This window comes from Ursus maritimus, unplaced genomic scaffold, assembly GCF_017311325.1.
Source record: "Ursus maritimus isolate PB19 unplaced genomic scaffold, ASM1731132v1 scaffold_1, whole genome shotgun sequence".
Taxonomy (NCBI): Eukaryota; Metazoa; Chordata; class Mammalia; order Carnivora; family Ursidae; genus Ursus; species Ursus maritimus.
The window spans coordinates 69,816,879-69,834,593 of NW_024423343.1; the positions used below are offsets into that span (position 1 = coordinate 69,816,879).

The window sequence follows — 17,715 nt, forward strand, 5'->3', positions numbered from 1 at the left end:
ACCAGGTACCTGCCAATGCCCCTGGCGTGCTGCACAAAACAAAGGTGGGACCCCTCTCCTGTTAGTCCGCGACACAGCAGCTCCGTACTCCAGCAGCAGCTCGCAGACCTCCAGCTTGCCTCTTCCGGCAGCGGCAGTCAGGGCTAGAGGAAGGTCACAGGGGAGGCGGAGTCTGTTAGTGTGCGTTGGCTGAAGTGGCCACAAGTTCGTGCGTAATCCTCCCACCGGCAGGAAGGCGGCTACGCATCCTCCCCCGCCCCCTGAATCTGGCTGGGCTCTGTGACAGCTCTGACCAACAGAACACAGAAGAAATGATGACACGCCGGTGTCTGGGCCAGGCCCCGAGACCGGCAATGTCGGCTTCTCCTCAGAACACTCATTCTTGGAACCCAGCCGCCATGGGGGGAGGAAGCCTGAGCAGCCCTGCGGCGACAATCGCAGGGAGAGGAACCTAGTCCCAGGTGAGCTCTGAGCAGACAGCCAGCAACAACCTGGTAAGCATGTGTGTGCCTGTCCTGGTAACGGATCCCCAGAGTCTAGCTACACCAGGTCAAGCAGGTGAGCAGAGGTGAGCCATCCCTCCCAAGCCTAGTCCATGTTGCAGGTTCAGGGGCCACTATATTTTTGTTTTATTGTTTTATTTTGCTTTTTAGGGTTTTTGTTTGTTTTCTCCCCACAGCAAGAGATAACCAGAATACAGTGCCCCCCGCCCCACACACACACAGATCAGTATATTATCCAGTCCAACCTCTTCCCTTAAAGGCATACATTTCAATCAAAAAGGACTGGTAACTACTGAGGGAGTCAAGGGCATAACAAATCATTCCTGTCTTTATGGAGTTTAGAATCTCTGTAACCAGTCAAGATTCTGGATTAAGAATGTCAAGAAAGCAAGAAAAGGGGATGAGATCGTAGGGGGTCTTGAGTGCTCAGGTGAACAGCTCAGGGAGATTCTGAACGGCGTGTGAACCACTGGCAGCGGTGGTGTTCGGGGGAGGTCAGCCAAGGATAAAAGGAAAACAGTATGGAAGGAAAGAGAATACACTGAAAAGGTTCTCAGGAGGCCCCCACATCAGTGACTGTGCCGCCTCCCTCCCCAGGTCGGGATTCCTGATCGGGCGCAGTAAAAAGAGGGGTTTAGTTAGAATAGGGTTCTCTGCTATGCCTCATGAATCATTGTCTAGAGGAGAGGACGGTCATCGATTCTGGACACAATCCCAGGCCAGGACGACAAGCTTCAGTGAGGAAAGGACAGGAAAGGGCTGTGGTGGGACAGCAATGCTGCAGGAAGGAGCATCTACAAGAGAAAGGAGAGGCTCTATTCCTGCTGCCTGCCTGGGACAACTCTGTTTTTAAATACAGCCTCACACTGACACATTTCCAGCTTCCAGAATAGATCAAGTCTTCCTTCAAATGAGTAAGACACCTCAGGATGAAAATCAGGAAAACACAGGACTAGGCCCTTCACAAAAGGTAAAGTCCAAATGCCAGTGAACGCACGAGAAGTACCCGGCCTCATGAGCAATCCAATGAATTGAGAAGGACACACTCACACACCGCTGGTCGAAGACCTACTTATTCCGTTGCACAGCAGCCCCACTGATAGACACGAGCCTGGGGACGCCCCTGTAGCGCACTGAGGGACTTCCTCAGAGCAGCCGCAAATTGGAAGCAGCCGCGTGGCTGTCAATAGTGAGAGGCATCCCCCAACAAATGATGGTCCAGTCCACCAGGGGACACCACACAGCAACGACAAAGCACATGCCGCTGAAGGCAACACAACGCATTGGCCAGTCTCACCAGCTTAGCAGCAGTTCGCAGAAACAACACACAGAAGAACGGGCAGGGTGATGTGGTCCTACAGAGCGCAGCAACAGAGTGCCCCCCATGGCAGCGTAGCCCCTTTCAGAGAGCAGCCACTCTCCTGGGGACCGACGGGAGATAAGCCTAGGGGAGCCACGTGCTCACAAGCCCTGCCTTCCACAGGTACATCTCTGTCCCCCTGTACCCTCAGACCACTCTCAGGACAGACGGCTGCACCTGCTCCAACTCCAGTCAGCCTGGCCACAGCTCAAGCCTCAGGAGCCACACAGGCCCCCAAGGATGTAAACCTGACGCCTGCGCCTGATCTTCCGGTGACAAAGAGCAGTTCCTTCGAGAAACAGAAGTCCCCTTGGCCGTCCCCAGGGATACAGTGGGCTGCGACTTCACCTCTTCACACAGAGGCGCCAAGTCTGCCTGGCAGATCACCTGAGCTCTGCGACCATCCCGGGGACCGCACGCGCTGGGAAAGTGAGGAAGGTGGCAGGGCCCGGGAGCAAATGTGCCAGGCTGTCGTGCCGCCGGGACCCTGAGACTGTGAAGGTCAGGCTAAGGAATATGGTGGGGAAAGCAAGCCCCCTCGCTCCTTCCAAAAGGGAGTGAGCGTTCACCTCGCGTCTGGCCCTATGTCTCCGAGGCAGGGAACGTGTCACCAGAGCCGCTTGTTGCTGCGCCATCTCAATAATGCTTTCCCATCACTGGCCATTCAAAGAATTTCTTACAACTACAAGAAGAGCCACATTTATGTACTGGGGTAGAGCTGGGGGGTCCCATACACAAAATGTTGGAAAACCAGCAGCAAAGTTGATCCTCTCTATGTCACACAGTCTAAACTAGCGGGTGCTGGGCCTGGCGGTCCCAGGCGCACCCAGCACAGTCTTTTCCTGCCGCGACGTTAGTGTCAGTGACCTGAAGACCAAGAGCCTTGGGGCACGTTTATGGGCGTTATCTCGATGGATCGGAACACGACTGGAGATGGGAGATCTGGACAGTGACCCACCCCTGGCCCTGCTGCTCCTCTGTAACCCTCCGCCGTAGGGCTCTCCTCCTCGCCGCTCTCGGGCTGCACGACCCCAGCGAGCACAGAGCGAACGAGCGAAGGCGCACGCACGCCACAGGCAGGGTCACGGCCGGCACACATGCAGGCGCCCCGGGAAGGCGCACGCTCGCGGCCCTGGCGTTGGAGGCGGCCGGGAGCAGCTCAGTAACGTTCCGTTATCTTGTATTTGGTAAACAGGTTCCATCCCTATTGTAAACGGGGCCTCTTAGTCGGGATGTCTGGTGCAGCTGCGACTGAATCTGTCACAGCAGCACGTCAGAAATGACAGCCCAGCACTAAAAATAGGGCCGTGTGTTCCACGGAGGCGCCGGAGAAGCCCGAAGCTGGAGCAGCAGACGAGCCGGGGAGAGCGCCACCCCATACCTGGCCGCGGGGCTGCCTTCCCTTCCCTTCCTCTCCGGCCAGACCTGCGGCGCACTGGGGACAACTTCCGGCTGATCAGCACGGGCTGGAAGACCGGCCCGCGTTCTGCACGCAACGTCCTACGGAGGCGCTCTCATTTTCCAGGGATGCGGGCAACAGGGCCCGTGTGTCCCTTCTTCTACTCAGACTGAACATTTTCGGCCACATCACTCAAAACCCCGGGGGCTAGAGTGCACCCCAAGCTCCAGCGGCCACACACTTACAGACACCATACTCGGAAACAGCAAGACTGAAGCATAGTCAACTGCAGCCTTAAACAAACAACAGCAGGCAGGACTGGGCTCAGGAATGCCAGCTCAGAACCTCTGAGCTGCCCACCAGACTCTGAGGAGGGTCAGCGCACTCTGGCCAGAGAAAAGAGCGGAGGGGAGGAGGGCGGGCCCAGCGGGCGCCCTGGCAGAGGGGCAATGCCTGTCCTCTGGCCAATGAAATTCGGAGCCGAAGGCGAAAAAAGGCCTGGCACGAAAAGGAGACTCTCAAAATCAATGTGACTACATGGCACTTTCTAGGACTCAAACTGGACACAATTTCATTCCCTCGCAAACTCCTTCACAAGACGACAGTGTTCTCATTAAATTCCCACGAAAGCATATACCCTTTGACGGGGCTAACTAATTGTACCTCAGCAATACTGTCCTCTCTTCGGAGCATGAGATTTGTCACGGCAGATGTTCATTTTAAGAAAACCCAATTTACTCTCAATAATATGAACTTACTGAAGACATCAGATATGGTTCTTTGTAAACTGGATCACTTGCAGGAATCTTTGACACATGGAAGTTCTCTGGGCAAAGGTCTGACTTACAAAAACTCCACTGCCAACTTGCCAGAACACGGTCATTCCATAAATAGGGCTGTTTATCACATTTTATGGCACATCTGCCCCTCAAAGACACAGGCGCAGGATGGCCGGCTTGAGGGTTTGAACAATGGAGAATTAGCCCCCCCCCCGCCCAGATGCTTCTGTCCCTAATTTAGAGACTGTGAGAGAAGGGTGACAGGTCAGTGCACACAGAGGCGGTTTCCACTTCCAGAAAGCGACCTTTTCATGCATTCATCACACACTGAGCACCCACCCTGCCCTCCCAGGCCAGCGGCAAGCAGAACACTCTGCACCTGTGGAGGGGCAGTCCCGCTGGCCAGGATGGCTCAGAGCGTGACATGGACAAAGTGGCTCTGCCTTGCTTGTACACTTAAGTTAATTGGTATACTTTATTTCCTACTATATTGTCCTTTCCACCTTTTATAAATATGAGTGGAAGATTAAAAAGAGGAAAGTGCCAACCTTAGTAATAAGCAGGATTCTCCTAAATGCCCTCCAGTTACAACCAAGATGAAAGCCATTAGGTGTGCCAAAGGCAGCGATGTTTGAACCTCAGCTGGAGGCTTACTGGACAAACTCCACTCAACAGTAAAGGAGAAGAACAAAAGCAAAAGCCTGGGTGGCTCGGTCGATTCAGCGTCTGCCTTAGGCTCAGGTCATGATCTCATGATCCCAGGACCCTGAGATGGAGCCCCACGTGGGGCTCTCTGCTCGGTGGGGAGCCTGCTTCTCCCTCTCCCCTCCACTGCTTCCCCTGCTTGTGCTGTCAAATAAATGAAATCTTAAAAAAAAAAAAAAAAAAAGAACAAAAGAATTCCAGGAAATGCTTGAAAATCCTCAGCTATTTTATCTAAAAGGTAAAATGTAATTAGGATTTTATGATTTTTTTTTTTTTTAACTTTTTGGGAATGGCAGCCCCTCTTCCTTATTTCCAACAGACGGGTTAAGTTGTTAGGAGGGAGCCGGCTGTGTTTGGCTTTGCTGTCTTCTGAGTCTGGGCTAGCTGACAGGCTGGCCCTCAAGTCCTCGGCCTGAAAGCAGCACTAAGTCCCAAACAAAAGCTACGCCACGCCCCCTCCTCCACCTTCTAGGAATGGAGCAAAGATTTATAAAAGCCAAATCTCTCGGCCTTGCTTTGGCCTTGCTTTGTTAGACATATGCTTCCATCGTTGAGGGGAAGGGAAGACTTCCGTTCAAGAGAACAACTTCCCGGCAGCTACAAATTCTTCATCTCCAGAGGCCAGGCAGTTATCTGATCTAATCCTCAACAAGGTAAAGGGTAAAACGAAACATGATAAAGATTACTCTCACTAAAAAATATCACTGCATTGGGAGATGAACCCCTGAGAAGCCTCCAGCACCCCCGGCCTTGCACAAAGCCCTGCCGGGCGGGCGCAACACCCTGAGGAGCGGGCAGCCAGCACTGCCCCAATGCTCCATGAGTCTCCTAAGTCATTGCCGGGAACACCATCCTCGTTCTGCCCCTGCTTCGTGTTCACCGTCTGGCATGAGTCCCCCAGGACGGCCTGTGGCAGCTGGGATGGAGGGGAGGGCATCCGTGTTACCAGGCAACAGGTGCAACTGAGCATCACACAGAACGTTGGCTCCCCACCACACGGTCGCAGCTCCCAGGGAGCTACCTACAGAGGTTACAACAAGGCAGGAACCAAATCTGAGGACCCAGGACACTCCTGACAAGTTACAAGTTCTGTACAAACACACTGTCAGTCTCCGTGTGAGGATTAAACATGAACCTCAAATGGCCAAGGAATTCAATAAGGAAATAAAATGTACAATCGCCACTAAGCGGGACTTCACATGTCACCAAAATCCATTTCTGTCCCTAGTACCTGCAAAATAACTGCAAAGTAACTAAGATTCTATCACTTAAACACCCGCTTCAATAATCTATCAAGACCAAATGTCTAAGTAAGTAACATTAAATATGAATTCATCACAACCCTGGCAGCATGCTGCACCTGTTGGACACTTACAACAGCCAAGCTCTGGGTAAAATACTGTGGGTGAACTTTTATTCAATCTTGACAAGAATCCTTTGAATGAGAGGATTGTTATTTCCATTTTATTGAGGTGAAGGAATTGTTACATGAGTTACCCTGAACCCAGAGCGAATCAGTGTCAGGAATTAAACAGTTGCATGAACCTGGATCCATGCTCTCACCTGAAATAGGGAGATCCTGACATATTATAAAATTCTACTAGGACACCTATAAAATGCTTCCTACAGCGACGCTCCATGGCCCTTTAAATTCATAAATTCATTTAATACACAACTAACTTCTATGCAGCAAGTATCACTCAGCCCGTATTACAGATGAGGAAAATAAGGGTCAGAGAAGTTAACCAACTTGCCTGAGGTCACACAGCTAGTGGGAGGCAGAGATAGGATGTGAAGTCCAAGATCCTAACTCTTCTGCGTTCCCTCCTTTAAAAATCTCCGACTAATCAAGCAGACAGTGAATCTTGTCTCAGAACAAGAGTACCAGAAAATGCTTTTCTTCTGAAGAACGGTTATGCTTTCTCCCACAGACAATAAGACTACAATGACTATGTCCCTTTGAACTCTGGTCACATGGCATCCTAAGGCCAAAACTAGAGCAGGAATACTGTGCTGCTCCCTGTGTCCTCCTCTTGACTTTAGTTTTTTCCTATTCTTTCATGTATTATTTCAAATAAGCCTCTTCAAATCCTTTGAGGAATAATGTGTACTATAAATAACATAAATTTAAGAACAATTTCCTAAACAATGGACAACATAAATCACACTTCATACAGATTTTGTTCTAAAAACTCTATCAGAAGAACACAGCTTTTAACAGCTGTCACTTCTAAAGTGTGCTGAGAATGCTCACATTTTTTGATAGATCGTCTTACACAGCAAATTATTTAAAGCCTGTACCATGTGTGGTTTTGCTCTCCTGAAAGGGCTGAGCATGCATTGAGGACAATTTCGTGCAGAACTCCATGCAAGGGGTCAGGGTTAAAGGGGGCATTTCCACAGAACCAGTCTTTTCTTTTTTTTTAAGATTTTACTTATTTAAGAGAGAGAGAGCGAGCATGAATGGGGGAAGGGAAGAGGGAGAGGGAGAAGCAGACTCCCTGTTGAGCAGGGAGTGCAAAGGGAGGCTCGATGCCAGGACCCTGAGATCATGACCTGAGCCAAAACCGAGAGTCGGATGCTTAACTGACTGAGCCACGTAGATGGCCCTCCACAGAACCATTCTATACAAGTTCACGGTCAGCCTAGATGGAAGGATCCACACATTTCAATAAGAATTTGAAAGAAACAATTAGGATTTCTCTGTGGAAGTGTCGTCCTTCTAGGAGTGAAAGAACGAGCATCAGTGTAGGTACAGAAGCCCTCAGCTACACGAGTACAAGTTTCTAATGCTGAAAGCAAAAGCTTGTTGTGGTTTTTAACGAACAGTACGGAACTCCTCACAGGAAGGGTGGACTCTCCGCGTAGCAAAAGCAACATTTTACAAGCGGTGAACAGAATTCCGTAAGTGCTCAAGCTACCAGTTCATTTGCACCTGAGATGCACTGTGGGGTGATCAGCAAGCCCACTCCCTGCCCCCCCCCACCTGAAGGCACACATAGCTCAGCTGATTTCTGCTGTCCTGTCAGCAGAGAGCAATGGTCTCCACAGCACACCCATGCCAGGGGCAAACCCCACGGGTCTGCTGGAGCAGGAAGAAGACAGGGTACAAACAAACCCAGCCCCCTTAGTTCTTAAATTTCTACTTTAGGGTGACCTTCATGCCCATCTCCCTCCTTCCAGAGCCTGGATTAGCCCCGCCTCCAGGGTCCTACATTACCTGGCTTTGTCCTTCCCCTTAGGGTCCTAGGTTATCCCACCTCGTCCCCCTCCCTTGAAGGTCCTGAGTATTCCCTCTCCCATACCCTCCAGGACCCTGTATTGCCAGGGTTATCCCCTTCCCACACTGTCTAGGGTCCTGAGTTACCCTTCCGTCATGCTTTTAGGCCAAAAACAATCAAGAACTTCTACCTTTGTTTGGACTGACAAAATCTGAATTTCCACTAATCTCAAGCACCTTCTCAAACACTACCAGAGGGAGGAATGCCCCGACAAGGATTTTCCCAACAGCAGCATGGTGAGATTCTGAGGACCTCCAAAAATGGAGGATCCTAGGTGTGCAACAGCAAGTCACTTTGCTTTCCTTGGCAGGATACATTTAGAAAAGTCCTTAACACAAATTCTCCACATGTCCCAACAAGCAATGGACAAACGCTTTTCCTTCCAGTCCTTCACCGGAAAATCTGCTCTGAGATGTCCATACATACATGAATGCCAAACTCAATCCAGTAAGTTTTAAATTTACTTTAAACTGTTACAAAGTGATAGCTCTCCTTTCTCTAAAAAATGTCAAGTAAAATCCGAATGAACAAAGGGTCATTTTTTAAATTAAGATTTATTTATTATTTATTTGTCAGAGAGAGAGAGCACAAGCAGGGGGAGTGGCAGGCAGAGGGAGAAGCAGGCTCCCCAGTGAGCAAGGAGCCTGATGGATGTGGGGCTCAATCCCAGGACCTGAGCTGAAGGCAGGCGCTTAACTGACTGAGCCACCCAGGCATCCCAGAATGGGTCATTTTTAAACCAACAATAAGGCATCCTGTTCCCTGGGGCGTATGCACCTTATTCTGGGGCAGCCTTGAGTGTGATAAGCTCAGCTATCCATGGCCTGGGTCTACCTGCGATTCAGAGCTGAAGGTCACCCCACCTCCAGGAGGGTGGGCAGAGCCACAGAGTGGGAAACTAAAGCAGCTCTGGGGAGACAACACGGCAACTTTGAAAACCAGCATCACGGTCCAGCACAGAAACAGGTGTGAGTACCCCGCTCTTAAGCCAGCCTGGAAATGCCCCCATCCCGGCTGACAGGGCTAGACCTCATATTCAAGTTCCAGAGGCAGCCAGGTCCTACCGGGAATTCTGTGCAGAATTCAGAGAACAGTGAGCCGTGATTAGGACACGTGCGGCGCTAAACTGCCCCAACCTGCTAGGAAAAGGGAGGGCTGGGGCTGAATAATCCACTCAATTTACAGTGGAGGAGAGTCAGCTCTTCGAGAGGCAAATAAGGTGTTTTTAACAGCTTTGGCATTAAAAAAAACATAGTATTTTGGGACACATGGGTGGCTCAGTCAGTTGAGGGTCTGCCTTCGGCTCAGGTCATGATCCCAGGGTCCTGGGATCGAGTCCCACATCAGGCTCCTTGCTCAGCAGGGAGTCTGCTTCTCCCTCTCCAGCTCCCCCTGCTTGTGCTGTCAAATAAATAAATAAAATCTTTAAAAAAAAAAAAAAAAAACATAGTATTTACATTGGCTAAACTTCTTTAGAAAGTATTTACCAACTAAAGTATTTTACCAACTGAAATAGCCTGAGCAACGTAAGAGAACACTTGACAGGAAGGGTTTCAGCCAGACCTCTAACTTCCCCAGACAGGGCATCCCCTTGTAGAAATCAAGGCAGGGGAGCCCTGGGAGCAGTGTGCTAATGGGCACGACAGCGTCCGGCCTGGGCACAAAGCCCAGGGCCTCAGGCCTATTGACAGACCAGCTAGAAAGCTGTAGGAAGGGTTTCCGAGGGAACAACAGTGTGAGGGCACAGCACGTGTGGGGTGAGCAGTGGAGCTGGCGGGGCAGGGAGGGGGACATTAGGACTTTAGGGACACAACGATTGGCTGGCACCCCTTTCTGCGCTACGGCCATGCCCATACCACGTCTGGTCACTAAGAGCTGCGTTCCCCAGATGTACGCCAGCACCAGCTCTACCCTCAGCACACGTGCGGTGGTGACTCGGACAAGAGTTTCTAAGCCAGCCTGGAATCCGGCAGGACACGCCCTGTGCGATGACAGACACAAAGAAACCGCAAGATTACGGCCTTATGAGAAATAAGATCCTTACCTCTCCTCTAACAACAAAATTTCTCCCAAATTATTCTGCAAGGTTAATGTCACCTACCCTAAAAACTATATGGATTTGTTTTCTATAAACCCACTTGTTCACTCAGCCAACACCCAAGGGACAAGCACCAGGCGAGGCCAGTGGCTTGTGGCCACCAGGCTGGAGAGCACAGGGTGCATTTCCAACATCACAAAGTCCTGCTTGACAACACTACAATCAACAGTTGCCGTTCACATAGGTGAGCACAAGAGACAGGGAAATGTCTGCCCTCTTAAAGCCCATAATTTAGGAAAACAACCTTTGATCAAATAAACGCCAACCACCGAATGTAGTATAAATGGTTAACTGCGAAGTGACCCAACGGGGTCCGGGGTGGGGAAGGCTCTGCTGCAAGACAGGCACATCTGCACAAAAAATGACAAAGGCTGAAATAGAAGGGCCTCTGTTTCCCTACAAAGCAAGAGAAATTCTGACCCGAAACCCAGAGAGCAGGCTCACAGGCTTGAGAGTTGCCTGCAGCTTGGAAACACAGCTCCTCTGACAATTCGCAACAGCATGAGGTCACCAGTCAGGCATCTCTGATCATCTCAGTTTGGACTAATTCACAACAAACACAGATATGGAAACAGTAACTCAGTTAGGTTGGGACTTCGTGGGAGCCAGCAATTACTTGTCATGACTGAGGAACGCCTGAAACAGAGATAACACAAGCATCTGACGGGTTTGTGTCATGTTCCAGGCTGCCCCGGAAGCACGAGCTTGAGGTTGTCTGGCCACGTCTGTGAATGTCGCGGAGCAGAGGCTCAGCAGGGCTGTGGGTGGAGGCCCGCACCTGCAGCTCCCTCCTCAGGACCTCCGTGTTTTCTGACAGGTCCCACCACCTCTCCACCCGAGTGCAGGTGCTAAAGAGCTACCAGACTACAGAGCAGGTTTTCAAGGGCTAGACTCTAAACATCAACCATATATGAAAAGCAAATGGGCTCGGATGCTAGTGAAAGGGAAACGTACATAAATTAAGCTCTCTGTTCTTAAAACCAGTAGACATATCCTGTAAGCTTTCTAAAAGCTGCAGGTTTAGGGGTGCTGGGGTGGCTCAGTCGGTTAAGCGGCTGCCTTAGGCTCAGGTCATGATCTCAGGGTCCTGGGATGGAGCCCCTCATGGGGCTCCCTGCTGAGCAGGGCGTCCGCTTCTCCCTCTCCTCCCTGCTTGTGCTCTCATTATCCCTCTCTCTCTCTCTCTCAAATAAATAAAATCTTAGAAAACAAAAACCCAAATTAAACAGTGTTACTGTTTTAGATGAATATCTTTAAAATCTATTATACTTTCAACCTAAGACAGGAACCATCATCCCCTTTTGTGATGACATCAGTCACCAAATGTCATGATCAGCAGAGAGACGCTCAGGATACAGAAGGCACATGACTGTCCCTACTCCCACCAACCCTGCAGGGACTGGCCTGAGAGATCAGAGACCTCCATAGGTCTGCTGCTCCCTCTGCTCCCTCCTGTATGGCTGTCAGCTGTCATCATGGATGACCTGCGGCTTCTAATCAGCAACAGGCATGAAAACGACACTTCTGCAATCATAAAGGAGATACACGAGGTGTGCAAGGGTCTCTCTGGCAGAAAAGTGGGGAAGGATTTTGTGCACAGATTTAGCTCCCCCACTTCTGGAATGTGGCTGTGAGAGAAGAGCAGGGCAGGTAGCCGCCATCTGCAAACAGGGCAGCATCACTGCACAGAGAAAGGATGGGAAGGTGAGCCAAACACAGACCAAGGAGACCCTGCCTCGTGACCCCATCACTGGGTATTTTAAAGCCAAGCTGGCCATAGCTAAATGTATACTGAACAGACCCGTATTAACTTCTACAAAGGTTCAAAAAGAAATACCGAACTGCTTTAGCCATACAACGCTTCCAATCATTCCATCATCTTCCCACACCCCCGGCAGAATCACTTGTGGGATCCTACCCTCAAGCCGTGGCCGGAGAGCGACAAGCTCCATTCTAGAGTGCTTGAGACACAAAGCACCAGTGACCACACTCAGAAATGAGCACCAGACAAAACCAGGAAGCAAAACAACTGCTTTTACTTCCAAGGTCCCCAGCAAACAGAAGCAGTGTCCACTGTGGGGCAGTGCACACAGGGATGCAGACCGTCTGGCTCAGCACAAAGCCAAGTCACGCACCGACCTGTGGGTGCCACACCGCTACCCACAACACAGTATGGAAGTGGACGGACACTTCTCTTTTGCCAAATCACACAGCAGTTGTGCTATTTAAACGGGTGAAGAAAGTCTCCATGGAATCAAGCACACTATCTAAATCTATACACATTTAGCCCAAGCATCATCAAACCTACTTGGGGTCCTACCCTCTCCCTGGAACCAGAGCCCATGCCACTTCTCCCCGAGGTACCACAAACTAGCTTTGTAAGCCACGCACGTGGCAGCAGCCCCGGAGAGAGGGCACCAGGAGGCTCGGAAGTGCAGGTCGGTACTCCCCGCTGGGCAACTGACGTTCTTCCCAAGTATGAGTGAGCTCATCAACTCTACACACTGGCATTTGGCTTGTTCAGAAATAACTGAGAAGCATTTGGAAATACTTCTGTACAAGTAGAAACTGAAGTCAGACACAGGCATACCTGTTTTATTGTACTTACATAGATACTGGATTTTTTACAAACTGAAAGTTTGTGGCAACCTTGCCACTGAGAAAAGATTGTTTTCCAATAGCAGTCGCTTACTTCATGTCTTTGTGTCATGTTTTGGTAATTCTTGCAATATTTAAACTTTTCCATTATTATATGTGTTACAGTGATCTGTGATCAAGGGATTGTGACTCACTGAAAGCTTAGATTGCTTTTTTTCTTGCAAAAATTATTTTTTAATTGAGGTATGTATATGTTTTTAAAAACATAATGCTACTATACACTTAGCAGGCTACAGTACAGTGTGAACACTTATATGGACTGGGAAACCCAAGAACTCTTTGGACTCACTTTATTGTGTTATTTGCTTTATTGTGGTGGTCTGGAGCTGCAATATTTCCGAGGTGTGCTACAAGACACAGCCTGGAAATGCATTTTAACACTCTTGGTTACACCTGTTCAATAACAACTCATCACTTGAAGTCTTGTCTTTTGAATCCCAATTCAGTCAAACGGAAAATTTCAAAGAGAATTATCTGTATTAATCTGACAAGTAACCAACTCAGATCTTCATTACGATGTACTCATCTCAGGCTTCCTTCCCACACTGCCATTAAACACGCATACCCCACAACAGTGAAAAGGGATTTGGTAGCTCGTAGTCAGGATTTTAAGTAACCCCCCATTCCCCGCCCCCCCCCAGGCTGGAATCCTGCTCTCATTCTGCAAGGCTGGCTGCAGCCTTCCTTGCCGAACACTTCGATTCATCCCAATACGGGGCTGGAAGTTCCCGCCCTGCTTAGCCTGCATCATTCACAGGAAAACCAGGTTGGTTCGGATACGAAAGACTCCACCAAACAGAAACTACCATCTTATTTCGGTATTTCTAGCTGAGATTCATCAGACGTGGCTGGAACTGCTAGTCTGATTCAAAATTATTTTATTTGCTTCGAGAAAAATTCTTACTACTCATTTGGGAAGTTTTAAAAGCTCTAAACTTCCAATGCCTTGTGATAAAATAACAATAGGACTACATGCATCCCAAGTCATATTTAAGACAATTTAGGCTAAAATGGGGGCTAAACCATCAAGAAAGCTGGCCTAGACCACAAGCAGGAGAACCATAATTACCTGTTTCTCCCCACAGCGTGTCAGTGCCATTGACGTCTATTTCGTGTTCCTTCTCCAGCCCCAGCAAGCACTGGACCACCTGTTAGAAGTGGCAAGGTGACTTAATGAATTCTCAGAGCCATATGTGCTTATTATAGCCCATGTATCAAGGAGAGAGGGTGTTGTTTTGTAACCATGATTATCTCATGCTGCACAAGGAGACAAAATATGATGAAAACTGTTTTCAAGCATAATTCATATGCTATTCACATTTTCACTTTGAGAATGAAAAAAAAAACCAAAACCTCCATGAATTTCAGCAACATTGTTCAGGATTACTAGGTACTCAGAATTCTAATGAATTCCAACATGACCCAAATATGCCAGCCTAATCAACAAAGGACATGGGAGATCGTACAAAGTGCAGTTTCTGCATAAATCGCCAGGAGATGGTGAATCGATTTTTTCACTGAGACAGGAAACAAAGCAAGATAGACCTTTTCAATAAAATAAAATAAATAGTATCGTCCAGATGATTTTTCTACTGACAACATTCTTCTTATTTTCTTTTCCCTGGTTCTTTTCCCTTCTCCCTTGTCAAAAAGAGCTTTGGATCACAAGTATGGATGAAGGAGTGCTGGCCTGTGGGAAAACGGCACCATGTGAGCCCCAAGCCAGCGTTCACCCTGTGCCACAGCGCCAAGAAGAGATCGTAACAAGGCCCTTTTCCATTCTCCCCATCCACACCCTTTGTGGTAAGCTGAATCATGGCCCCAAATATGTCCACGTCCTCATGCTGGAAACCTGTGAATGTTACCTTATAGGACAAGAGGGAATCCACAGATGTGATTATGAAGCTTGACATGAGACTATCCTGAATTATCCAGGTGTACATCTCACATAGACCTGACATAATCACACTCCTCAAAAGAGGGACAGGAGGAACCAAGGTCAGAGGAAGGAGTTGGGATGAGAGAAGCATAGGTTAAAGGGACACACTTTGAATACAGAGGAAGGGGCCACTAGCTAAGGAATACAAGGCTCCTAGAAGCTCTAGAAAAGCAAGGAAATGTTCTCCTCTCGATTCTCCAGAAGGAACACTGGCTTTCTGACACCTGAATTTCAGCCTTCGGACCTCCAGAACCGTAAGAGAATAGGTGATATTTGAAGCCACTGGAGTTTGTGGTCACTTGTTCCAACAGCATTAGCAAAGGAATACACCCTTTAAGTCTTCTGGCAAAGGAGCCCCGCCCCTTCTGGCAAAGGAGCCCCGACTGTTCCGGGCCACACGGAGGTGGCTTCTGCACAGCCTTCCTCCCGGCCAGCTTGGAAACAAGTTGAGCGTAACAGGAGTTGAGACAAGGGTCATATCTATATGTGGCATTCACTGCCCTCCCTATGATTTGTTTTCACACTCTGTGTTCCCACACAGAATTAAGGGAGCACTTTAAAAAAGGAAAAACATGTCAGTTTGCAGATTTGTGTATTTAACATGCTCTCTGCACATCTACGTGTATGGCTATTTAAAAAACCTACAGTTTTATTTTAAAGGAATAATAATACAGCCATTACATAGGAAAATATAACATATTCTATGAAGTATGTATTTTTGAAATGAAATTACTACTTTTTCCAAAACTAAAACATGCAGGTAAGTTGGCTGGCATTGTTTCATATTTTTGTAAATCTTTTTTGTATCTGTCTTAAGAGAAGACGGCTGCATTCTCTTATATTTCTGCACTTATTGCAATATATCGGTGCTGGCTTAAGTATGGTCTGCGTGTACTTTTAATGTCTTAAACGCCAAAATTAAGCCAGCTTTCAGTGCATATGTGTGTGTACATGGGTGTGTGTGTACATCTCAATGTGTCTGCCCTTGTGTCTTAAATGCCAAAAAGTCAGCCAGCCAGCTGGCTTTGCACCCAAATTCATCATAAATCATTGTGGGTTAGAATCTTACCAAATACTGGCAATTCTGATTGCTTAGAAGTAATAGAGTGACAAACAGGTGGAAGAGAACAGGCAAAATGTTTTTAAGTCCCCAGACCCATGGGTCAGGAGATGACAATTAAATCCTCAAGCTGAGAAATACCAACACCTACCAAAAATAAGTGCTCTATTTAACTGCTACGTGAAGCTTTCCTTCAGTGCAAGAACTGTGAATGACAAGCATTCTTACATGCTACCAGAACTTTCAAGTCCTATTTTTAAAAATGTTTCAAATACTCACCAACAATTTTAGAATTAGCATTCCATGTGATTATTTTTAAAAGATCACAAGGATAAAAGAATGAATCAAAGAGAAAAAAGGGGAAGACAGCTGGGCTGGAGGTAAACGTAGAACAGAGGAGGAACTGGGACACTGCCAAGCAGGAGCAGAGAAAGAATAACACGAGGGGCCCCCAAGCGCGTGAGTGCACAGGCGCACCAAGACCCTGGACTCCGGGTTCTCTCCCGGGAACGTGGGACGCCAGCAGAAGGTCTGCACACGTGGTCAAACCAACTGCCATTTCTTGAAATCCTCATTTTCTTTCATTCCGGACGAGCATCACAGGCTAGCAACTAAGATGACCTGAAAAAGCGCCCAACCCACACTGGGGTAGGGCTTCCAGTTTCCCAGGCCGGACGTCGAAGCGCCGACTTACCGAGCTGTGGCCCATGCTGGCGGCCGCCGTCAGCGCCTGCTGCAGGGCTTGGCTCTTCCTCAGTGCGCCCGGCTGGGGAGGGCCTGTCGACCACTCACAGGTCAGCAGGTACCGGAGAATGTCGCCGTGGCCCCTCAGTGCGCTGTGCACCAGTGCGCACTGGCCTTTCTTGTCCAAGTGGTCCACCTGGGGGGCAGGAAAAGGTCACGGTTTAGAATCACCTCCTCTCGGAGAACACAGTGCACCCCAAATGAAATGCACAAACCCCATCCCACTGCAGATGCTTGTGGAGTTTGCATTCCAATGCAACTTTCTCTAGAGCACCAAATCTCCATTTGAATGACTTCCTTGAAGTGAATGGAAGCAAGGCTGCAGGGACCCTTTGTGGATCTAGCAATCACAGGGCACCCTCATTTTCTGTCTCTCCAGCAAATGACTTAGAGCTCCAGGTTTTTTGGGAGACATGGGTGAGGACACAGACCAAAGCCTCAACAAAGCCCTATGCTTCCCAACGCTGGTTACATGAGTGGAACACTAAATCTGTCACACACTAGGATTCGGGGAAATACAGCAGTTCTTTAGCCACTGAACCAGGAGAGCCAGCCAAAGGCAGGGATCTGGAAAATCTAGCTATGAATACGGAAGAGCAGGAAGGGACACTGAGGACTATGTAACTGGGGAAGGAGGCCATGCACAGTCAGGTGAGCTGGGACACGTTAGCATGTAGAAGGGGGGCCTCAAAGCCAGCAAGGCCAGCTCACCACAGAGTTAGTGTCTAAGTGCGCCTTACCTCCTAGAGGTCCAAAAGGCAGCAGACGAAGTGTCATTCCCTGTCTAATCCCAAGGAATACTGGACTGGAAGAGGAGCTCAGGGTCCATCCACCCTCACCCCCTCGCAGATTCTGGGGATGCTCTGCACCCCCACCCACTTTGCAGGAGCCACCTGCATGACACCCAGCCACCACCCACAGGGCTTTCAGCTGTGATGGGAGGGGCCGGCCAGCCTTGGAATAAAGAAGCCACAACTGAGTTGTGGAAATGAAGGCAGGAGATGTGCATGAAGTACCCGCTGGGAAGGCTTAACCGCAACGCTCTCCTTCCGTGAGCTGAAGTTCATTCATTCCAAATGTATTTTTGAGGGAAAACAAAAAAAGGCTCCCGTAGTTACTATAAGCCTAATTAATGTCTTTTTGTTGAAACTTAAATATCCTAATTAACCATAAAGACAAATCCCAGCAA

General features: G+C 48.8%; 1 protein-coding gene across 1 annotated transcript in view; it reads right to left on the reverse strand.

The window, feature by feature from the left end:
- The window catches only part of TANC1 (tetratricopeptide repeat, ankyrin repeat and coiled-coil containing 1), a 149,637-nt gene that overhangs the window by 13,250 nt on the left and 118,672 nt on the right, over positions 1-17,715 (reverse strand). Inside the window, exons 16-18 of the mRNA XM_040644664.1 lie at positions 16,477-16,662; positions 13,853-13,931; positions 10-143 (exon numbers count right to left, since the gene is read on the reverse strand). Of these exons, the coding sequence (XP_040500598.1) occupies positions 10-143; positions 13,853-13,931; positions 16,477-16,662 (399 nt within the window). The remainder of the gene's footprint in view (positions 1-9; positions 144-13,852; positions 13,932-16,476; positions 16,663-17,715) is intronic.